Source organism: Dendrobates tinctorius, unplaced genomic scaffold (genome assembly GCF_039654945.1).
Source record: "Dendrobates tinctorius isolate UK_male_01 unplaced genomic scaffold, ASM3965494v1 ptg000051l, whole genome shotgun sequence".
Lineage (NCBI taxonomy): Eukaryota > Metazoa > Chordata > Amphibia > Anura > Dendrobatidae > Dendrobates > Dendrobates tinctorius.
The window spans coordinates 12,107,736-12,132,658 of NW_027361719.1; the positions used below are offsets into that span (position 1 = coordinate 12,107,736).

Consider the following 24,923-nt stretch of genomic DNA (forward strand, 5'->3'; position numbering starts at 1 on the left):
ACAGAAGCGTTGGTAGGGACTTCTTGGGGTTCTGATCCTGTTTTTTGGGTACAATCCCAGCAGTGCGGGTACGTGCTGCCGCTGGGGAGAGTGGCCTTGCAGGCTGTGCAGACTGCATAAAAGCAGTCTTGCCTGGTTCTTTTCCTTGAGCCCTACAGGGGTATCTACGCAGAGGAAAGGAGTAGGAGAGCGCTATATGGTATAGGAATTCACAGCTGAGTACCAAGGACCCAGCTGTGATCTTACCCCACCGGTGCTCCCCCTTAGGTCCAGCGCAGATAAGTCCCACGTCCTGTGCCCCCCGGAGACTGCTGTGCTGCGTTCTTCCAGGTGCAGCAAGGTGGCCACCGGATTCTGAGGTGGAGAGGGAAGGGGGCGGAGAGCTGGAAAAAGGCGCGCTGGGCCATGTAAAAGCGCGCCCCTCCTGCCTCGATCCGCCCTTTATATGACACTGCAGTGTCATTTTCGTCATCCAGGGGCCGCGGCCTAAATTTGAGGTCTCCTGCCCAGCAGGGCTCCAGGGAGGCGCGGTCGTCCGCGGGGGGGGGGGGGTCGGATTTAAACCAGACCCCCCCAGAATGAAAGGAGAGCTGGCAGTGGGGCCATATATGTGACTGGGGCCCTATGGAGGGTCCCTTGGGGTGCCATTGCTGCAGAGACAGGGGCGCAGGGAGCCCGGTCTCTGATAAGTGCCGCGCCTCGCCGCACCTCCCCCGGTCCCAAAAGGAGCCCACAGGTAGACTGGGGTCCCTGGTGCAGGCCCTACCTGCGGTGTCTCAACCTAATACCCCCAGAGGGGGATTAGGGAGGGTGCTGCTGTCACCGTCAGGGGGCTTCATCGTCGCCTCGACCTCGACCCAGACGGAACTGAGGAAGGAGGGGGTCTCGACCTCGAACCAGTACCCGAGGGACTGGTGAGGGAGCGACATGGGGAAGAGCCACCTCGACCTCAACCGGGTACCCCTAATAGGGGACCGAGGAGGGAGCCATGCCGGGAGTCTCGCTGGAGACCCTCTTTTCTTCATCTGTAGTCCTTTGGAAAAAAAATTCCAGGAAAAAAGACGGAGTAAAAAGTCTTAGGTGTGCCTCCTGCGACACTAAGCAAAAACTGGAGAAGGCTGACGCCGTCCAGGGGTGTATACTGCAGAGGAGGAGCCAAAGTTAATCTTTTTCAGATTATGCAGTGTCGCCTCCTAGTGGACAGCAGCATAACACCCACGGTTCTGTGTCCCCCAATAAGGCGACAGAGTAATGATCTTTTAGCAACAATTTTTTTTATTTTCCCAAGAGTAAAAGGAGAAAGTTGACCCCAAAAGTTGTTGTCCAATTTGTCCTGAGTACGCCGATACCCCATATGTGGGGGGGAGCACTGTTTGGGCGCACGGCAGGGATCGGAAGGGAAGCAGCGCCGTTTGACTTTTTCAACCTAAAATTGGCTGGAATTGAAATTGGACGCCGTGTCGCGTTTGACGAGCCCCTGATGTGCCTAAACGCTGATACCACATATGTGGGAAAAAAACTACTGTTTGGGCACACATCGGGGCTCAAAAGGGAAGTAGTGACGTTTTGGAATGCAGATTTGATGGAATGGTCTGCGGGCATCATGTTCCTCTTGCAGAGCCCCTGATGTGCCTACACAGTAAAAAGGAAAAAAAAACAAAAAAAAAAACAAAAAAAAAAAAAAACACAAAGTGACACCATTTTGGAAACTAGACCCCCCCCCCCCCCCCCAAGGAACTTATCTAGATGTGCCCCCTTTGGAACTAATCTGTTTCCTGTAAAGTAAATTATTAGTGCATGAAGGTGTGGTACAATGAGGCAATCCTTCATTCACAGGCCAGGTGTTGCATTGATAAATGGTGTCCTTGCGTATTCCCCTTTTATAACACACTTGGCAGCTTTTTTGCGGCTTACCTTTTCTTTCAGTTTGCTGACCTTCCCCGGGAAATGCTACCCTGGTACAATACGAGCACCTTCAGTTCCAGAAGTACTGGGGACCGCTCCTTCCGGAGTGCCAAATATCAGGGCCTTAACAACTACCTCCTGGAACTGAAGGTACGACGTATCGGTGTGGTGTGCACATCGTTACAGCAGGAATGCGTTGAGCATTGCCATTTGGACGATGTGCATGGCCAGCTTTTTGTACACCTTGGCCTTTCTCAAAACATTGTACGGTTGGAGGAGTTGATCGGAGAGATCACCAGACCCTTGGAGGTGTCGAATAGCATCCCCAGGAAGGTCAACGCCCCCATGTTCTTGCTGTACCCCAGTACACAGGTCGGTTTGCTGACCTGTGTAGAGGTACCCCGTACAGTGCTGAAGGCGCTGCCATCACTGTGTATGATGGTCAAGAGAAGGACATCCCTCTTGTCCTTGTACTTGACCACCAGCAGGTGGTCACTACATTGGGCTCTGCTTTCACCTTTTCGGAGCATCTGTCCATGTAGCGTTTTTGGGAGGCCTCTCTGATTTTTGCGGACAGTACCACAGGCTGCGGTACCTCACGCAGAGAGGGATTTGTAGAGTGGGATGCTGGTATAAAATTTATCAGTGTAGAGGTGATTACCTTTATCCAGCAGTGGGTGCACCAAATCCCACACAATTTTCCCACTCACTCCCAGGAAAGGAGGACATTCAGGGGGTTCAATTCTGGTGTCCTTTCCTTCGTACACTCTAAACCTGTGGGTGTACCCTGAGGTACTCTCACACAGTTTGTAGAGTTTGATTCCGTACCTGGCCCTCTTACTGGGCAGGTATTGATGGAATCCGAGCCTTCCCTTAAAATGAATTAAGGACTCATCCACACAGATGTCCCTTTTGGGCACCTACACTTTAGCAAACTTTTTGTTGAAGTGTTCAATGACCGGCCGAACTTTGAACAGACGGTCAAAGTTGGGGTCATTTTGTGCGGGACACTGTGCATTATCGGAATAATGCAGGAATTTGTGGATGGCCTCAAAACGCGTCTGGGCCATGACCATTCGGAACACTGGAGTGTTATATAAAATATTGCAGAAGATCTGACACAATTAAAATAATAATACATGGGCCGAGACTAAAGAGACCATATGAAACAACATAATGCAAAAAATATATATATACAGTATGTGTATATAAAAAAAATATATATATTGCAGTACTATCATAGTATCAGACACTGAGGAAGCTCACGCGAAACACGCGTTGGGGCTGCATGTTCTGACCGCTTACCTGGACCTATTTGGGTGATACTCATTTTAGTGTTGGACTCTTTACAATTTGAGGCTTTGGGTGTTGACGGGATTTGAACTAGAGTGGCTACAGGTTTCATATCATCTAGTTACACCCACAGTGCTATTTTTACAAATTAGTGTCCGATACTACGATAGTACTGCAATATATATTTTTTATATACACATATATATTTTTTGCATTATGATGTTTCATATGGTCTCTTTAGTCCCGGTCCACATATTATTGTTATTTTAAATTGTGTCAGACCTTCTGTTCTGTGTCCTTCGCTTTGCTTAGTTTGTCTATTTAACTTGTTATTAATATATTTTGTATTGTATGTCTATGAGAGCTATTAATAAATATAATTGTGATATCTAAATGGGTATTTTGTACTGCTTTGGTTTTTGTTTACAATAATGAGTTGGAGTATACCTGCTGCTTGATTTTATTTGAGGTTATTTTATTTTAACCTTTTAGCCTGGATTTTTAATAATTTCAACTGCGTCTACAGGAGACCAGTCAGAATATGAAGAACCGGGGTTTTGCTCCAAAAATTGACGAGTCTACAAACTAGTTTGCTCCACCATGAGGTTATTAAAATCCTCAGAGAAAAAGACTTTGAAAAAGTCAATTTCTGTGAGGCCGGTGGTGTCAAATTTGAATCTGGAATCAGTGTCTCGTAATTTTCGGGGGGCAAGGTCCACACAGGGTCCGCCAATGGTGTGCGCTGGTTCAGGTTCTGCATTAGCGGGCGCTGTCTCATCTTCTGTCCTGGGGTGTCTGTGTGGTGGTTCCGCAGGACCCGAGGAGAAAGATGAGGACGAAGAATCAGAAAAGTATAAAAATGTGGGATCCTCTCCCTCGCTATCAGTGTCGAAGGCAAGGAAAGAATATACCTCCTCCACTGAATAGCGCTGTTGGGACGAACATGATGAGTGGGACTTTTTTTGTGACTATAGTGTTTGGGTGTACTTTATTGATAACTACAGTAAGGTCCATATATATTTGGACAGACATTTTTCTAATTTTGGTTCTAGACATTACCACAATGAATTTTAAACAAAACAATTCAGATGCAGTTGAAGTTCAGGCTTTCAGCTTTCATTTGAGGGTATCCACATTAAAATTGGATGAAGGGTTTAGGAGTTTCAGCTCCTTAACATGTCACCCTGTTTTTAAAGGGACCAAAAGTAATTGGACAGATTAAATAATTGTAAATAAAATGTTCATTTCTAGTACTTAGTTGAAAACCCTTTGTTGGCAATAACTGCCCGAAGTCTTGAACTTATGGACATCACCAGACGCTGTGTTTCCTCCTTTTTGATGCTCTGCCAGGCCTTCACTGCGGTGGCTTTCAGTTGCTGTTTGTGGGCCTGTCTGAAGTTTATTCTTTAACAAGTGAAATGCATGCTCAATTGGGTTGAGATCAGGTGACTGACTTGGACATTCAAGAATGACAGCGAGGGAGAGGATCCCACATTTTTATACTTTTCTGATTCTTCGTCCTCACCTTTCTCCTCGGGTCCTGCGGAACCAGCACACAGATGTCCCAGGAAAAAATTCATTGTGGGTAATGTCTAGAACCAAAATTAGAAAATTGTCTCTGTCCAACTATATGGACCTAACTGTATGTGTGGGGGGAATGGTGATTGGTGCAAACTATTCTGAAAAGAAAAAGCTAAAAGAAAAAAAAGCAAATAGGGAGAAAAAAATACCTGTGAAAAGAAAAGTCTAAAACAGCAAGCCCTAGCTCTGATAAGTGAACTGCGTCACTTATCAAAGTTCAGCGGCTGCTGTGTGCGCGCACAAGCTGTGATAAGTGAACTGCGTCACTTATCAAAGTTTGGCGGTTGCGGGATCTGTGTACTGAGTTGGCACGAAGGAGGCGGAGGAGAAAAAAAGCGAGCACGAGTGTTGATTGGTGAACTGCGTCACCAATCAACGCTCGGTGGCTGCTAAATGTGCACACGGAAGCGGCGCAAAGGGGGGTGGAGGGGGTAAAAAGAGGGTGAAGGGGGGGGGGATGAAGATAGATTGGGCAGGGATCAGGTATCACTTACAGTTGTAGTCTCTCTTTTCTTTTTTTCTGAAGTCTTTCTTCAGCAAGAATTGTGGCGTTACAGGCTGCTGTGGCACCACAATACCCAGCACAGGAGCTCTTGCTGTGTGACCGCTCTGCAGGAATCCTCAGCTAGAGTGAGGACCCCGGCAGAGCTGTCAGACAGGTCACTGGCAGGTTAGAAACAGGTCAGAGCGGTCACACCGCTGCTGTGACCTGTCATTGGAGGGATCAAATGATCACATCGATCCCACCAATCACTGTTCTGCCTGGTGACCATGGCAACTGCCAAGGATCGGAGCTCACAGCTCCAATTCCTATGCAGGTCACAGCCAGGTCACCAGCAGGGCACAGAGCGGTCACTGTGCCCTATGATTGGCGTGATCGACGGTGACATCGATTGCGCCAATCAGCTCCTGCAGGCCCTGCTGGGCTTGTCCTAGGATTGGTGCTATTACAGCACTGATCCAGGCCGGTACCGGCAGGGCACAGCGTGGTAATACCGCTGCTGTGCCCTGCGATTGGCGCAATTGATTCGATCGGGGATCGCGCCAATCCGGGGTGAAAAGTTGTGAAAGTATTGAATAGAATGATCAGGGCTATACTTACACACTTGTGCCTTTACATATTCTACATACTGTTCCGGGCTCAGCGCCGGATGACATTTTATGGGCTGTGGTGTGCCCGTGGAAGGAGGACGTAGGAAGGGATGATTGCAGATCCGAGTGGTGTGAATGGTTAGCACATAAGTACAAGACTGAGGTTCATCCACCCGAGCGATATAGTCTCCTGAGCCGTCCTCACACAAGAACTGCGATGACAACAGAACAATTCCACATCACTAATGTATTCACATAACCGTTCTATAAAGCACAAATCAATACAGAAAAAAAAAATATATATATATATATATATATATATACACATACATACATACACTCTCACTCTCCATTCCGCCCCCCCCAAAAAAAATCCGGCTATGCTAAACAGACTGATTTTCTTGGAGAAAAAAAATTTAAAATAAAGTTACCCATAAAGGACCCATAGACATGAATGGACAAATGCTGTCCAATTCTCTGAGGCAAAACGTGCACAGTATGATTTTTTTCCCCCCTTGGTTTGAGAAAAAAAATTGTACATGTGCACGGTCCCATAGAATAACACAGGTAGGAGCAATATCCAACAAAACAAGTATTATTTGTCTGATTGAAGTAGCCGCCTGCACGAGCCCTGACATCAGGTTACACATTAAGTGGAGTGTTGATGACAAACAAGTCATATTCTTACTCGGACTTCGGTTTCTCGCAGTTTTCCGTTCAGGTCACATTTGGAGCCGTTCACATACATCTGGCTGTGGTAACGCTTTAGTCTGTGGTGTTTTGATGCCTTAATAGAAGAAAACTGCGAGTCAGCACTGGGAGAAATATATATATATATATATATATATATATATATATATATATATATATATATATATAAAGATTTTACAGCATCTGCAACATGATGACCCTGGATGACATTTTCCACTGCTGTGTCTGTAAGCAACATACGGAGCCGTCACGTCACGTGCAGAGCTCCTCTGTGTAAATGAGAAAACCGGATAAAAGTGAACAAGACCGCACTGGGTGGGAACATTAAGCACTTACAGAGGCGAGGTATGGCGTCTGACATCAATTACTGAATTATTGTAACAAAAGAATACAATTAAAGGGAATCTGTCACCTATTTTTTCATAAATAAGCTGCCGGCACCGCCATCAGGGGCTTATCTACAGCATTCTGTAATGTAGATGTAACCTGAAAGATAAGAAAAATAAGATTATACTCACCCGGGGGTCCGGCTCCTCCCATCTTCATACGATGACGTCCTCCTCCTTGCTTCTGTCGCGGCTCCTGCGCAGGCGTACTTTATCTACGCTGTTGAGGGCAGAGCAGAGAACTGCAGTGCGCAGGTGTCGGACCTCTGACCTTTCCCGGCGCACTGCAGTACTTTACTCTGCCCTCAATAGGGCACATATAGTACGCTTGCACAGGAGCGCGACAGAAGCAAGAAGGAGGATGTCATCTTATGAAGATGGGAGGAGCCGGACCGCCCCCCCGGGGTGAGTATAATATAACTCGTTTTTCTTATCTTTCAGGTTACATCGGGGCTTATCTACAGCATTACAGAATGCTGTAGATAAGCCCCTAATGGCGGTGGCTGCAGCTTATATACGAAAAATAGGCAACAGATTCCCTTTAAAATGCTTTATATTTTAACCCCTTCCCTGTACTCAACCAGGCCAGCTATTCCAAAAGGGTCACCACAATATTCTTATTTTATTTTTAAAATTTTTTTCTTTACAATGGACCCTGAGTGTTCTATATCTCACTGTATACCTATATTGATTCCCATATCTGCATGTATTCTCAGATTAGCCAATCAAACGTTTACTGTTAGCTTAAAGGAATTTTCCACTTTCAACAAATTTCTGCCCAAGCGAGTTGTGGTGCTAATAAAAATATGGATATCTTATAGCCTACATATTGTAATATATTGTTTATATGCTTTGATATAGTGTGGTCATTAGACCAAGGATGGAAAGTATTGCAAATATGAAATATGGTAGTTTGAATCCAAACACTATATTGCAATATACTATGGTGTAATATCATTAATGCTGAAATTTGACACTGAGCCACAAAGCGTTTGCTCTGTGTCAATACCGTAAGACAAGGAATTGTTCTGTGGTCTTTGAAGCTCGGTGTTTCAAAGATTCATTATTATTTGCACGCAAGTGACCACTGTTGACAAACAGTGATAGATACTGAATACTTTCACTTGGGGGGTAGTTGATGGGAAGGAACTTTCCAACTAATTCTGTGTGGTGTATCCTTTACATATGTGCTAGGACAATAGGAATAACAACTGTATAGATAATGAATATTTATGCTGCTTGAACAAGGAAGTCTTGTGCTCGGTAATAGTATGATTCTCGATTGACAAGAGAGACCAAAATGTGATGGTCTCATGTAGCAATGATCATACATGACATCCATAATCGAGGACCGATTGTGATACATATCTGACATGTATGCGTGTGTCTGGGTTACGATAGGTATCCAGTTTTCAGAATAGGTGATTATGGAAGTCATGCTGCCCATATGTTACCATCTTAGAGCGTTATGCTATGAGCATGAAGAGTTAACTTTGTAACAAGCAACATATGTTGAACTTTGAACACATAGACAACTTTGACAAACAGAGCCTGGGTTATAATCAGTAGCAAAACAACCCTGATGCATTGTGCTATTGTTAAGAGACATACTAATGGCAAACAAATCTCTGGTTGGTGCAAACAAACTAAGATTTTAGTAGTCTATAACAAACAGACCTTGAAGTCTTGTGCTGTTATCAAGACAACAACGTACTGTGCAGATTCAAGATTCTGATGCAGACTAAACATACTGCACAGTTGTAATGTAGGAGTGTTGTGTATAAAAAGGTGGACCCTATGTCAGTGAGGAGAGGGGACATTTCCAGAAGCTATCGTGGGTGCACGGTTTCTGTGAGGACAAGACCAGAGTATTTTCCTTCTCACTGACACTGCGGTCCCTCTAGTAGAGAAGTGATGCTACAATGCTTGGTAATGTATAGTATGGATACTTATTTCTCTATGTACTATAATTCATAATAATTGTATGATTCACATGAAATTAATTAACAAGATAGGGCAATATTATATCTGCCATTCCATTAACTTGGTGTTCTATCATTTAAATTAATCACTGTATAATAAAATTGTGTCATATCCAAGTAGTAGCCTTCTTTAAAGCCGTATCCGAACCTTATTGCTGAACAGTTGGCAATACACGAGTACATACTGCTCCCCCCACCCCGGTCTAACACATTGGCTCTCAGCTGTTGCTGTGTTTCGGTTGCAGCGGTGACGTTATGACTTCAGCACACAGCTAACCAGTGAACATATAGCAGATCTGCAGATGAAGATGGCACGAGGCGCTGAGCTCAGTGGTCGGCTGCAGCAGTTCTGTGCTGTAGATGATGTAAGGTCACTGCTGTGACCAGTGCGGCTGAGAGCATGCACTGGACCTGGGAAGGGTGAATACTATCTTAGTTTGCTTTACGAGTATGCAATCGTTGGGGCACAATTTTTTTTTTTTTTACAGTAGAAAGCCACTTTAACCTTCATCCCTAATGAACAAGTCCTTGACATTTTGCTGCATTATTTCCCTTTTTTAATACAACAAAGCACTAAAAACACAGAAAAATCATTAACAAATGTAACAGGCTGACAAGTACAATGGCTTTTGTGTTGCACAAACCCTTCAGAATATAAGGACACTATAAATCAGTGACCGGATGCTGTGATGTGGGGGGGGGGCACACAACTCACCTTTGCGGTCTCATTATTCCAGTCAAATTCGGACTGATAGTGCCCCAGATACAGAATATCCCCCTTTACTTCCGATTCTAAAAAAACAATGTAAAATTAATTGTCATTAATGCTCCCAGTGCTATTTTTTATCATAAGTGTCTGTGTTAAGGCAGTTACATTATACCAGACTCTCACGGAACAAGCAAATCGTAAAAAGTCTTTTTTTTTTTTTTTTTTTTAGACCTGATTGTCACAGTTGCTATAACCTATGGGGCACAACGTGTCCCCATTCACGAGCTAAGTAACAGTGTCAGAGCCTTCTGTGGCTGTGTAACCGATGTCAGGGCGAAAGTCGCCGTTTCGCCCCAACCTTATAGGACACACAACATATGACAATTATTATTTAACGTCCTTCAGCGCAATCTCGAGCCATAGCGACCTCTTGGATGAAAGCTCTGTATGAAGACCGATATGTCGTGTCCCTGCCTTTGATGTGGGCTTCCGGGCCAACCCTGCATCTAACCCTGCAAATGGCGGCTGATGAAGTGAAGTTCCACCCACGGTTCTTAACATGTTAAAGCCTGCTGGCGTTATTCCTCGCTCCCATCGGCACCGATGGGTTTTCATGAAAGCCAGGGATCTGCTGAAGACCTCCCTGTGCCTGTTATTCTGATACTCATGTGAACACTCCTATGTACAGCACAAGTGAATGGATGATCGCAGATTTAATTCCCCCTAAGGGGGCTATTAAATATACCAAAAAGTAAAGAAAATAAGTTTTTAAAAATGTGAAAACCACCACATGTACACAAATTCAAATCACCCCCTTTTGCCCCTTTAACATAAAACAATTTAAAAAAAACAACAACTATAAAATACACATACTTGGCATCGCTGCATTCATAAAAGTCTGATCAAAATGTAAAATAGATTACCGTATTTTTCGGATTATAAGACGCATTTTTTTTCCCCCCAAGTTTTGGGGGAAAGTGGGAGGTGCGTCTTACAATCCGAATCTGTGTGCTGTAGAGGGGCGGCTCTGGCATGGTCAGGGGCCTGGGCTGGCTGCAGAGACAGCGGGAGGTCACGTGCTCCCGCTCATTAGCCTCATGTAATATTCACTGCACCCTTGGTGCTGAAGCCGCGCTGAGTTGGTTGACAGGGGAGCGGCACATATTGCATGTGTCTGTACTCTCCTCGCCTCCCATCCTGGATATGCCCCCCTGTGCTGCTGGCACGCACATGGCCCTCCATTCCATCCTGGATATGCCCTCCTGTGCTGCTGGCATGCACATGGGCCCCCCCCCCCCCCATCCCATATATGCCCTCCTGTGCTGCTGGCACGCACATGGGGCCCCCCCATCCCATCCTGGATATGCCCGGCTGTGCTGCTGGCATGCACATGATAAAATAAACACTTAACTCACCTTCCGATGATGGCTCCGTGCTCCCAGCTCCCCCTGTGGCTCTTCCTGTGTCTGTGCCGACATCCGATCATGTGACACAGCACAGTGATGTCATCACTGTGTGCCCAGGTCACATGATTCGATTCCCGGAAAACAGGAAGCGCAACAGAGGAGCTGGGAGCACGGAGCCATCATCGGAAGGCGAGTTAAGTGTTTATTTTATCACGTGCATGCCAGCAGCACAGCGGGGCATATCCAGGATGGGATGGGGGGGGGGGGGCCATATGCATGCCAGCAGCACAGGGGGGCATATCCAGGATGTGATGGCCATATGCGTGCCAGCAGCACAGGGGGGCATATACAGGATGGAATGGAGGGGGCCATATGCATGCCAGCAGCACGGGGGGGGGGGGGGGGAATATCCAGGATCGAATGGAGGGGGGCCATATGCATGCCAGCAGCACAGGGGGGCATATCCAGGATGTGATGTGGGGGCCATATGCGTGCCAGCAGCACAGTGGGGCAATACGCCAGTGTAGCAGCACAAGGGGGCAGTGTGCCAGTAGCACGTGGGGGGGCCACATGCCAGCACAAGAGGGCCATGTGCCAGGATGGGGGACATATATATGATTTGTAAGACGGACACTGGCATTATAACACAGACCCCCATTTAACATAAAAAAAATTCTCTTTTTCTTCACCAAATTAGGGGGTGCGTCTTATAATGCAAAAAATATGGTAATCAGTAAACTGCAAAACGAGAAAGAAAAATCATTTTTGTCTATTGCTGCAAAAAGCAATCAAAACATTGTATCTACCCCAAAATGGTACCAGTAAAAACGTCATCTCAGGACACAAAAATAAGCCCTAACCCAGCCTCAAAAAAATTTCAAATAGCGACTCAAAATAGCGACAAAAGTAAATGTTATTTTTCTTACAAGTTTCTGAATTTTCTTTTCACCACTTAAAAAAAAAAAAAAGACACCAAGTTTATATCCCTTATAGCTACAAAAAGCCAAGTTATTTCATATAACACCAAAAAGAAACAGGCTTTAATAACACCATATATTGATAAAAAAATCTTTTTTATTAACAATTCATTAAAAAAATGGAAAAATACCACAGGTACAGTAAAAATAGGTGGTTAACCCAAAAATACCATAAATTAGTACATAATATCTGTAACATGGGCAAACAACAGAACCACAATTAAATGGTCCTATTTTTCAAATGTACTCAGTGATGCTGGCATTTAGAACAATTACCGTATTTTTCCGACCATAAGATGCACTTTTTTCCCCCAAAACTTTGGGGGAAAGTGGGGGGTGCGTCTTATGGTCGCAACATACTTACCTGCGGTGCGGTGGTGGCAGCGGGCGGGATCGGGGGTGGCGACGAGATCTGAACCCGCGCATGTGCCGTCCCCGGACCGGCGGCCATCTTTCCGGCGTCCATGTTCCCGGAGGCCACCGCAATATGGCGGCGGCCAGCAAGGGATCTGCGGGGGCCTCCGGGCTGCGAGGAAACACCGGCGGAGCCGCCGCCCCTGCACCGGAGCACAGCCCGCCGCCACCCTCACCCCGCAGAGCCCACCTACCCCAGCTCAGCACAGGCCACCTGCCCCAGCACAGCTGCCCCAGCACAGAGCCGCCACTGCACGAGCCTGGACCACTGAATGACCCCTGTGACTACTCCTCCACCTGTGCCGGATCCCTTCCCAGGTAAGCTGAATTCGGACCGTAAGACGGACCCCCATTTGACACATTATTATTTTTTTCCCTATTTTCCGTCTTAAAATTTGGGTGCGTCTTATAGTCCGAAAAATACGGTATTAATCCTTAATAGGAGGCCATGCAAATGCACCCAAATATATTATACTAGATTATGGCCCGATGCTATCGCATTGGGAGGATGCGATAGCATCACACCTCTTGCCATGTTAACCCTCAACACACACACTCCTCAACACACACTCCTCTCACCTTTCACCATCTCCACTCGCATCCACTCACTCTTTCACTCCACATACGACCCTTTCTCTCTCACTCCATCTCTCATACTCACACCGTCATCGTCGCTGCCCCGACATCTTCCTCCGCCGCCGCGATCCTGGATCCAGACGTTCTCCAGGCCGCCGACATGTTCTTGCGGCGACGCCATCTTGGATTTCGTGAAATCCCGCGATATTTAAGATGGCGTCGCCGCAAGAACATGTCGCTGGCGTGGACGACATCGGGATCCAAAATGGCGTCGGTGTAATCTCGCGAGATTTCGCCGACGCCATCTTTTTGGGGGCTCCTTTCCTCCAGGCCCCCGAATCCAAGATGGCGACGGGGGCCTTCGGGGGCCTGAGGAAGCTGGCTTCCTCAGTGCCTGCAAAGCGCAGGCATGAGGAAGCCTTTTGCAGTGCATGTGTCAGATCGCTGATCTGTCACAGTGATCTGTGATGTGACAGATCAGCGATCTGTCACAGGACAGAGATGTCCCACCTGGGACTATTTAATAAAGTAAAAAATAAAAAAAAGTGTTAAAATAATTAAAAAAAAAAAAAAAAAAAAAAAAATTGCCAAATAAATTAGAAAAAAAAAAAATATTCCCCCAATAAATCAATTTTTTGGAAATAATAATAATAATAAAAAAAAAAAAAAACAATAAAAGTACACATATTAGGTATCGCCGCGTCCGTAATGACCCGCCCTATAAAACTGTCCCATTAGTTAACCCCTTTAGCGAACCCCTTAAAAAATAAAAATAAAAAACGAAGCAAAAAATAATGATTTATTATCATACCGCCAAACAAAAAGTGTAATAACGCGCGATCAAAAAGATGAATATAAATATCCATGGTACCGCTGAAAACGTTTATCTTGTCCCGCAAAAAACGAGCCGCCACACAGCATCATCAGAGAAAAAATAAAAAAGTTATAGCTCACAGAATAAAGCGATGCAAAAATAATTATTTTTTATATAAAATAGTTTTCATTGCATAAAACCGACAAAAACATAAAAAAACGACCTAAATGAGGTATCGCTGTAACCGTACTGACCCGAAGAATAAAACCGCTTTATCAATTTTACCGCACGCGGAACGGTGTAAGGCCGGTTTCACATTCGCGCTTTTGAGCGCAGCGACGGCCTGCGCATGGCCGCCGCTAAGCCCCGCCCCCTGCCCCGCCTCCACCGGTATCTTCGCCTCCGGGCGCATGACGCTGCATGCATCGTGCGTCCCCTATCTTCATCACAGAGGGCGCAGGCCGTGCGCAGTCTGCGCACAGTCTGCGTTTGGCGGCGCATGCGTCCTTTTGACGGTGCGCCGAGCACAACCAAAATGCAACAGGTTGCGTTTGGCGCTGCTCGGCGCACCGTCAAAAGGACGCATGCGCCGCCAAACGCAGACTGTGCGCAGACTGCGCACGGCCTGCGCCCTCTGTGATGAAGATAGGGGACGCACGACGCATGCAGCGTCATGCGCCCGGAGGCGGAGATACCGGTGGAGGCGGGGCGGGGCTTAGCGGCGGCCGTGCGCAGACCGTCGCTGCGCTCAAAAGCGCGAATGTGAAACCGGCCTAAATGCACCCCCCCAAAAGAAATTCATGAAACGCTGGTTTTTGTTCATTCTGCGTCCCAAAAATAGGAATAAAAAGCAATCAAAAAATGTCACGTGCCCGAAAATGGTACCAATAAAAACGTCAACTCGTCCCGCAAAAAATAAGACCTCACATGACTCAGTGGGTCAAAATACGGAAAAATTATAGCTCTCAAAATGTGGTGATGCAAAAACTATTTTACAATAAAAAGCGTCTTTTAGCGTATGACAGCTGCCAAATATAAAAACCGCCATAAATAGTAAATCAAACCCCCCGATATCACCCCCTTAGGTAGGGAAAAATAATAAAATTACCCGTTAGGGTAAGGCTGTGTGCACACGCTGCGGATTCATCCGCGCGGATTTTGTAAAATCCGCAGGTGAAACCGCAGGTCAAAAGACCTGCGGTTTTACCTGCGGATTGCTCTGCGGTTTTGTCCTGCGGTTTTTCATCTCCTCAATAGAGGAGATGGCAAACCGCAGGAGAATCCGCAGAAAGAATTGACATGTCAATTCTTTCTGCGGATTGAAAACCGCGGAAAATTCCGCACCTTCTGCACTGCGGTTTTTGATTCCCATAGGGAATCATGGTACTGTACACCGCAGCAGAAACTGCTGCGGGTCCGCAGCAGCCAAAACCGCTGCGGAACCGCAGCAAAATCCGCAGCGTGTGCACACAGCCTTAGGGTTAGGGCTAGGGCTCAGATTAGGGTTAGGGGTGTGTTGGGGTTAGGGTTGGAGTTATAATTGGGGGTTTCCACTGTTTGGACACATCAGGGGCTCTCCAAATGCAACATGGCGTCTGATCTCAATTCCAGCCAATTCTGAGTTGAAAAAGTCAAATGGTGCTCCTTCCCTTCCAAGCTCTGCCATGCGCCCAGCAGTGTTTTACCCCCACATGTAGAGTATCAGCCTACTCAGGACAAATTGCAAAACAATTTTTGAGGTCCAATTTCTCCTGTTACCCTTAGGAAAATAAAAAATTGGGGGCAAAAATATCATTTTTGTGGAAAAAAATGATTTTTTTATTTTCACGTCCGAGTGTTATAAACTTCTGTGAAGCACTTGGGGGTTCAAAGTGCTCACCACACATCTAGATAAGTTCCGTGGGGGGTCTAGTGTCCAAAATGGGGTCACTTGTGGGGAGTTTCAATAGTTTAGGTACATCAGGGGCTCTCCAAAGGCAACATGACACCCGCAGACCATTCCATCAAAGTCTGCATTCCAAAACGTCACTACTTCCCTTCCGAGCCCCGACGTGTGCCCATACAGTAGTTTTCTCCCACATATGGGGTGTCAGCATACTCAGGACAAATTGGACAACAACTTTTGGGGTCCAATTTCTCCTGTTACGCTTGGGAAAATAAAAAAATGGTGACTAAAAGATCATGTTTGTGGAAAAAATACGAATTATTTATTTTCACGCCCGGGCATTATAAACTTCTGTGAAGCACTGGGGGGGTCAAAGTGCTCACCACACATCTAGATAAGTTCCTTAGGGGGTCTAGTTTCCAAAATGGTGTCATTTGTGGGGGGTTTCCACTGTTTTGGTACATCAGGGGTTTTCCAAACGCGACATGGTGTCCGATCTCAATTCCAGCCAAAAACGTCAAATGGCACTGCTTCCCTTCCGAGCTCTGCCATGCGCCCAAATAGTGGTTTACCCCCACATGTGAGGTATCAGCGTATTCAGGACAAATTGCACAATAACTTTTAGGGTCCTGTTACCCTTGGGAAAATAAAAATTGGGGTGAAAAGATCATTTTTGTGGAAAAAATATGATTTTTTAATTGTACCGCTGTACGTTATAAACTTCTGTAAAGCCCTTGTGGGTTCAAAGTTCTCACCACATATCTAGATAAGTTCCTTGGGGGGTCTAGTTTCCAAAATGGGGTCACTTGTAGGGGGTTTCCACTGTTTAGGTACATCAGGGACTCTCCAAACGTGACATGGCGTCCAATCTGAATTCCAGCCAATTTTGCATTGAAAAAGTCAAACGGCGCTCCTTCCATTCTGAGCTCTGCCATGCACCGAAACAGTGGTTCCCCCCCACATATCAGGTATCTGCGTACTCAGGACAAATTGCACAATAACTTTTGCAGTCCAATTTCTCCTGTTACCCTTGGTAAAATAAAAAAAATTGAACCTGAAGTATTTTTTTTATGAAAAAAAGTTAGATGTTCATTTTTTTTTTTTTTAAATATTCAAAAAAATTCCTGTGACGCACCTAAAGGGTTAATAAACTTCTTGAATGTGGTTTTGAGCACTTTAAGGGGTGCAGTTTTTAGAATGGTGTCACTTTTGGGTATTTTCTATCATATAGACCCCTCAAAGTGGCTTCAAATGTGATGTGGTCCTAAATATAAAATGGTGTTGTAAAAATGAGAAATCGCTGGTCAACTTTTAACCCTTATAACTTCCTAACAAAAAAAAAATTTTGGTTCCAAAATTTTGCTGATGTAAAGTAAACATGTGGGAAATGTTAGATATCAAGTTTTTTGTGTGCCGTATCTCTGTGATTTAAGGGCATAAAAATTCAAAGTTGGAAAATTGCGAAATTTTCACAATTTTCGCCAAATTTCCGTTTTTCTCACAAATAAACGCAAGTTATTTGAATGAAATTTTACCACTAACATGAAGTACAATATGTCACGAGAAAATGTCAGAATCACCGGGATCCATGGAAGCGTTCCAGAGTTATGACCTCATAAAGGTACAGTGGTCAGAATTGTAAAAATTGGCCCGGTCATGAACGTGCAAACCACCCTTGGGGGTGAAGGGGTTAAATTTCCTCATATTCAAGATCCGTCTGAAAACGGATCCTGTGACATCCGTTCACATCAGTTGAGAACGGATCCGCTTTTCCGCCTTTTTGGCGGATTTTAACTGATGCAAATAACTGAAGTGTGAAAGAGGCCTAAGGAGAGCCACCGGGCAGGGGGAGGCTTGTGAGACATGTGATTCCTGAGTCACTGGCCACAAAGAATAAAATCATACCAAGCACTGCATCCGCCAACATACCTTCTATATGGTACTGCTGGATGTGCTTCCCATAGCAGAACTCATACGTCCACCAGTCTTTGGTCTGAAAAACAAAGTCATTTACTAGCAGATCATCAGCGTTTAATGATCGCAAACACTCATAGCACGAGCAAGTGGCAGTATAAGAGGGCGCTATGAGAGCCCCCTGCTGTGCTGTAACCTTTACCTTTGTCAGACATGGTGCAGTCTCCATCGGCTTCAAAAGCTCCGATATCCCGAGCCCCGAGTACGCCAGAGGGTCGTCATCCTTCTCCTGCTGAAACCGCACAGCAACCGCAGGAAGCCGGCACTCATAATTCTGCTTGTACTTGGAGGCGATGGTAACTATGTCGTCAGCTTTACTCTGCAACAGAGAAAACGAGACCAACTATAAATAAGAAATATTAAATAAAGTTATAACTGACCTGTGTCCGACTGACCCACACTGGGGAAGGCCGGCAGCTGTCAGCGAGGGGGGTGAGGCCATAAAAAGAAATCAAAAAGAATGTAAAAAAAAAAAAATTCTGATTAGAGAAAGTAAACAGAGGCCCAATGAGTTTTCTGCGGCTGTTGGGTGAGAAATGAAGATTGGAATATAAGCAGATTATAGTGGATCGAGCCCATCCCATATACACAAGTGCTCACTGCATCATCTCCTCTGCCTGAACGCGGCACATGAAATATACTCTGCATGCGTGGATCCCAGCACTGACGGCAGCTGGAAACAGACCCTGAAGCTGTTTGCACCCTTCTGTCGGTGCTGCCTGATCTGACGCCAGGTGCAGAATGCCGCCGTGTGCCGGACGGGACGGCGCGGCAACAGTCTGATGCAACCAATTAATAGGACACGTGTTGACATCTGTCACACGATCGGCGGCTGCCTCACCGTTCCTCTGCACCAGATGTCAGAAAACCTTTACTCTTTATAGGGGTTGTCCTGTCGGGGTGAATGGGTTGGCAGGAATTGTACACGTGTCCTACATCAGAACAGGACCCATCCCTGCCCATAGCGCTGCGACCCACGAATATACAAGGAACCCTAATCATTCACAAGTTGAAGTCATACGGAAGAAATGTTCATTCTGCTGGAATCTTGAGTAACTTATTTGTGATCAGGGCCCTCACAGCTCCCGGTAAAGAGCGAGCATTTTACTGAACCATAACAACCTAGTCGCGGCAGGGAGGTCGTTGCCCAGCGCACCGCGGAAAAGGAGGTCGTCGCCCGGAAGCCAGGCGCACCGCGGAAAAGGAGGTCGTCGCCCGGAAGCCAGGCGCACCGCGGAAAAGGAGGTCGTCGCCCGGCGCACCGCGGAAGGGAGGACGTCGCCCGGCGCACCGCGGAAGGGAGGACGTCGCCCGGCGCACCGCGGAAGGGAGGACGTCGCCCGGCGCACCGCGGAAGGGAGGACGTCGCCCGGCGCACCGCGGAAGGGAGGACGTCGCCCGGCGCACCGCGGAAGGGAGGACGTCGCCCGGCGCACCGCGGAAGGGAGGACGTCGCCCGGCGCACCGCGGAAGGGAGGACGTCGCCCGGCGCACCGCGGAAGGGAGGACGTCGCCCGGCGCACCGCGGAAGGGAGGACGTCGCCCGGCAGCCTGGCGCACCGCGGAAGGGAGGACGTCGCCCGGCAGCCTGGCGCACCGCGGAAGGGAGGACGTCGCCCGGCAGCCTGGCGCACCGCGGAAGGGAGGACGTCGCCCGGCAGCCTGGCGCACCGCGGAAGGGAGGACGTCGCCCGGCAGCCTGGCGCACCGCGGAAGGGAGGACGTCGCCCGGCAGCCTAGCGCACCGCGGAAGGGAGGTCGTCGCCCGGCAGCCTAGCACACCGCGGAAGGGAGGACGTCGCCCGACAGCCTGGCGCACCGCGGGGGCATTACCGGACAAGCAGGCGCCCCATGCTCCCATACCGGCTGCGGTTACCCGGAGCTGCACTCTCCCCTGTACACACAATATCTGACCGCACAAGCGCGGGATCCTCTCATCCGTCCCACACTGCGGACGGACAGCTCACACCCCGCCGCCCCGGGTGACAGCTGCTCCCTGCCGCCGTTACCTGGCCTCTGATCACCGGCTCAGACAAGATCTCTATCCCATATTTCATCTCCGTCAGCTCCTCTAAGTTCAGGAAGCCTATGGAGGCCGATGTCAGCCCGAACAGCAGCCACAGAGCTCCGAGCAGCAGAGCACAGTCTCCGGGCACCGCCATCTTCAGCATAACAACATGCACCTTCCTCTAAACTCCCATGCCCCGGCCACCCGCCATCTGCCTAGTGCTGATTGGTCAAAGCTATGACAGACGCGGTTCCTATTGGCCCTCACAGGTGTCTTTGAGAGTTAGCCTCTCACAAATCACTTCCTTATCTATGTCCCGCCCATAGAGAGAACACGCGCACGACTCTGGGCGCGCACTGGTCAGATGGGCTGTCAATCACTCACTCTGTCACTCCTGATAGGCTGAAGGACAGCTGGCGTGGGCTGCTTTTGGCTCACCAAGCCTGAGACGTTGATAGGCTAGGACTGCCGGTGACGTAAACCAATAGGAGGCGACCGGCAGGGATAAGCAAAACATTCGCGCTAGGAGAATTTCGAATCTTTCAGTGGACAAATCAGTGACCGGAAACGTTTCCTTCTGTTTGTCAGTTGCCATTGCAACAGACGCCAGCGGTAGTAGCATGCCTTCTATGGCCGGCACCGATCGGTGGCATCTTGTACGCGGTTGTAAAGCATCATCACTAGGGGGCGCTACGGACCACAGCAGTGAGCATTCATAGTCCGAATATACACTTAGGTCCAGAAATATTTGGACAGTGACACAAGAGTGGGCGTTTTATCTGTTTACCAAAATATAGTTAAGATATGGTTGTATGATCAATTTTGCCTTAACGTGCAGATTCTCAGCTTTAATTTGAGAGTATTCACATCCTAATAGGAGTTAGGGTTCAGGGATTACAGCTTTTTAATTTAATTTGCAGCTGCCTCTTTCTAAATTGACCAAAAGTGATGGACTATTATCTCAAAAGCTCTTATTAATGGGCCGCATGAGCCTCTAATTAATGCATTATCTGTTAAGCATGTAAAAGGTCTGGGGCTGATTCCAGGTGTGGCATTTCCATTTGGAAGTTGTTGCTTTGGCTACAGCATGTAGCCAAAGGAGCTCTCAATGGAAGAGAAATAGTCCATCAGTAGGCAGAAAAAAAGAACTCCATCAGCCAGATAGCAAAAAGATTAGGAGTGGCCAAATCAATGGTTGGATACCTTCCGCACAAAAACCACTGGTGAGCTTGGAGACTCAAAAAACCTAGTCCACCTAAGACTGGAGTGGTGGCTGATTACAGAATCCTTCCCATGGTGAAGGAAAACCCCTTCAAGATGTCCACCTAAGTGAAGAACACTGCAGGAAGTAGGAGTTTCAGTATCTAAATCTACCATAAAGACAAGACAGAGCAAACACAGAGGGTTCACCACAAGGTGCAAACTATTAATATGCCTGAAAAATAGGCTAGATTTGACTTTGCCAAAAAAAAAAAAAATAAGCTAACTAGTTCTGAAAAATGATTCTTTAGACAGATGAAACTAAGATCAACCTGACATCCCACCAGCCTTTCTAGAAAACACCGGCGATTGTCTAAACGCTGTGTCTAACATCATGTCCTCACTATATCTGAAACTGAACCTGTCAAAGACTGAACTCCTTGTATTTCCTCCCGCTACTAATGTACCTATACCTGACATTGCCATTTCTGTGTGTGGTTCCACTATTACTCCCCAGCAACATGCCTGCTGTCTTTGGGTCATACTTGACTCCGAGCTTTCCTTTGCCCCCCACATTCGATCACTGGCTCGCTCTTGTCATCTGCACCTCAAAAACATTTCTAGAATTCGACCTTTTCTTACTTTTGACTCTGCAAAAACTCTGACTGTTTCTCTTATTCAATCTCGTCTCGACTATTGTAACTCTCTTCTAATCGGTCTCCCTCTTACCAAACTCTCCCCTCTCCAATCTGTCTTGAATGTTGCAGCCAGGATCATATTCCTCACCAATCGTTACACCGATGCCTCTACCTTGTGCCAGTCATTTCACTGGCTACCCATCCACTCCAGAATTCAGTATAAACTTATTACCCTCACCCACAAAGCCCTCCATGGCTCAGCACCACACTACATCTCCTCCCTTGTTTCAGTATACCACCCTACCTGCGCCCTCCTGCTGATGACCTGAGGTCAGCATCCTCAATAATCAGAACCTCCCACTCCCGTCTCCAAGACTATACACATGCTGCGCCAATTCTTTGGAATGCACTTCCCAGGTCAATACGATTAGTCCTCAATCCCCACAATTTTAAGCCTGAAAACGCATTTATTCAGACTGGCCTACCGCCTCAACACATTAACCTAATCTATCCCTGTGTGGCACAGCCAAAAGTTTTACCATAACCAGGAACTGGACACAGTATTCCAAATGAGGTCTGACCAAAGAGGAGTAGAGGGCAATAATGACTTCACGTGATCTAGACTGTATGCTTCTGTTAATACATCATAGAATTGCATTTGCCTTTTTTGCTGCTGCATCACACTGTTGACTCATATTCAGTCTGTGATCCATTAGTATACACAAGTCTTTTTCACATGTGCTGTTGCTTAGCCCTATTCCTCCCATTCTGTATATGCTTTTTTCATTTTTATTGCCCAGATGTAGTACTTTGTATTTTTCCCTGCTAAAAACCATTCTGTTAGTTGCTGCCCACTGCTCCAGTTTATTTATATCTTTTTGAATCCTCTCTCTCTCTTCTCTAGTATTAGCTATCCCTCCTAGCTTTGTGTCATCAGCAAATTTAATCAGTTTACCCTCAATTCCTTCATCTAAATCATCGATAAAGATGTTGAACAATACAGGGCCCAGGACAGAGCCCTGTGGTACCCCACTTGAGACATTCTTCCAACTGGTTGTGCAGCCATTAACAACCACTCTTTGGGTCCGATCACTAAGCCAGTTATGAATCCACCTAACAGTTGCCTTGTTCATTCCATACTTAGCCATTTTTTCAGTAAGGATTGTGTGAGATACTTTGTCAAATGCTTTGCTGAAGTGAAGATATACTATATCCACAGCATTTCCCTGATCCACCCAATCAGTGATTCTGTCATAGAAGGAAATTAAGTTAGTCTGACATGACATTAGTTTCAAACCCATGCTGACTCTGTTTAATCACTTCATTCTTGTCCAGGTACTTACATACATGTTGTTTAATAATTTGTTCAAAAACCTTTCCTGGTATAGAAGTCAAACTCACCGGCCTATAGTTGCCTGGGTCCACCTTCTTCCCCTTTTTGAAGATAGGAACAACATTTGCTCTTCTCCAGTCATCTGGGACTTCTCCTGTTCTCCAAGAATTTTCAAAGATTATGGAGAGGGGTTCAAACATTTCTTCTGCTATCTCCTTCAATACTCTGGGGTGTAATTCATCTGGACCTGGAGACTTGAATTCATTTAGGTTAGCTAAGTGTTTCCTCACTAACTTTCTGTTTATAGATATCCTGGATTCTTCTATTCCCTTAATAGGACAGTGAAGAACCATTGATGTTACATTTCATTTCTGAGAGAAAACAGATGCAAAATAGGAATTTAAAAGTTCGGCCTTCTCAACATCCTGTCTTACCATTTCATCATTTTCATCCTGTAAAAATTCTATAGCATCTTTGACTTTTCTTTTACTTTTGACATATCCCCAAAATCCTTTATTTTTGCCTTTGACATCTCTTGCAAGCCTCAATTCATTGTCAGCTTTAGTAATCTGATTTGTGCCCTGCAATTTCTGCAGACAGCATTATATTCTTCTTTAGATATGCCTCCCTCTTTCCATTTTATAAACATTTCTTTCTTCCTTTTTAGCATGTGCTTAAGTTCTGTGTTCATCCATCCTGGTTTCCTGAAACGCTTCCTATTCCTTCCTCTTTTCGGAATTGTTAACGATTGTGCCTTGAGAATTTCATTTTTCAAGATTTCCCAAACTTCCTGGACATTTTTGTCCTTAAGGATATCCAGCCATTGGATCCCTCCAATTCTCTTTCTGAATCCCTTAAAATCTGCCTTTCTGAAATCTAACCTTGACATCTGAGTCTTCACAGGTCTTCCTCCTCTAGTTATCCAAAATTCTAAAATAGCATGGTCGCTACCTCCTAGGGTCCCAGCCACTTTAACCTCCTCAACGATTTCCTCCCTGTTTATAAGGATTAGATCCAAGGTAGCAGTTTCCCTTGTTTTCTCCCCTACCTTTTGGAAGATAAAGTTGTCAGCAAGAGAGGATAAGAATTTCCTTGACCTGTTAGTTTTGCCTGAGAGAGATTCCCAACAAATGTCAGGATAGTTGAAATCTCCCATGACAACTATGTCATATTTTTTGGAGAACTTGGCCTGTTATGATTGAGTCACCGTAGGAGGCAAAAACAGAAATGCTAGCTAAGTCCAGAAAACCAGAGAAGTTGGCAGCTATCGGATTGCAGACCCCTGAACCTATCAACACAACTAGCAGTAGCCGTGGGGGGTTCCTACGATGCCCTAGACCCCTCGATCACAGCTGGAGAATTAAATAGGCCTAAAGAAAGAAAGGGGAAATCTAAACTGCCCCAGAGCAGACCCCAAAGCAATAGGCAGCCCCCAACATATAATGACGGTGAAGCAAGATGAAAACACTAACACAGACAGAAAGATAGACTGAGCAAAGACGGGGCCCAAGCTAATTAGATAGGAAAGGACAGGAAGGCTGCTGTCTGCAATCCGTGAAAAACCCTATGAAAATAAGAGCCAACAGACTGACAGTGAAAAAGGCCCTGAAGACGCTAGGCTTCAAAAAAGCTATGTCAGTACTCAGGAATATTCTGAAGACAGAGCAACAGGCAAAAGGAGATTCAGCTCACCCCAGCAGGGAATGGCAGAATCCAGAAAAGCAAGGAAAAAAAAAACAAAACACAAAAGCTAACAGGCAAAGCAGAAAACTTAGCTTTAGAGGAGCAGGAATCAGACTGGTGTCCTAGAAGTCCACAGAGAAATCACCGGCAGGCCAGAAGGGCGTCGGCAGCCTTATATCCAGTCCGTGACTCCACTCAGCCAGTCATCCTCATTAGGCTCAGGTGCCTGATAATCAGGCTCATTACCTTCCTTTACCAGAATAGGGAGTTCACCAGACCTCAGTGACGAAGGGGAAAATGAACTCACAACAGTACCTCCCCCTTGAGGAGGGGTCACCGAACCCTCAACCACGCCA

At 46.3% G+C, this 24,923-nt stretch overlaps 1 protein-coding gene across 4 annotated transcripts in view; it reads right to left on the reverse strand.

Moving 5' to 3' along the window:
- The window catches only part of OS9 (OS9 endoplasmic reticulum lectin), an 89,779-nt gene extending 69,798 nt beyond the window's left edge, over positions 1 to 19,981 (reverse strand). For 2 of the 4 annotated variants that reach the window (XM_073576796.1, XM_073576795.1), the window contains exons 1-6: positions 19,715 to 19,980; positions 17,848 to 18,024; positions 17,661 to 17,724; positions 9,666 to 9,742; positions 6,560 to 6,658; positions 5,882 to 6,083 (exon numbers count right to left, since the gene is read on the reverse strand). In XM_073576796.1, the coding sequence (XP_073432897.1) occupies positions 5,882 to 6,083; positions 6,560 to 6,658; positions 9,666 to 9,742; positions 17,661 to 17,724; positions 17,848 to 18,024; positions 19,715 to 19,876 (781 nt within the window). In that variant the 5' untranslated portion in view covers positions 19,877 to 19,980. Of the gene's footprint in view, positions 1 to 5,881; positions 6,084 to 6,559; positions 6,659 to 9,665; positions 9,743 to 17,660; positions 17,725 to 17,847; positions 18,025 to 19,714 lie in introns of all 4 variants that reach the window. The other 2 variants (XM_073576798.1, XM_073576794.1) reach the window with 2 other exon arrangements.
- Positions 19,982 to 24,923: the final 4,942 nt, after the last annotated feature.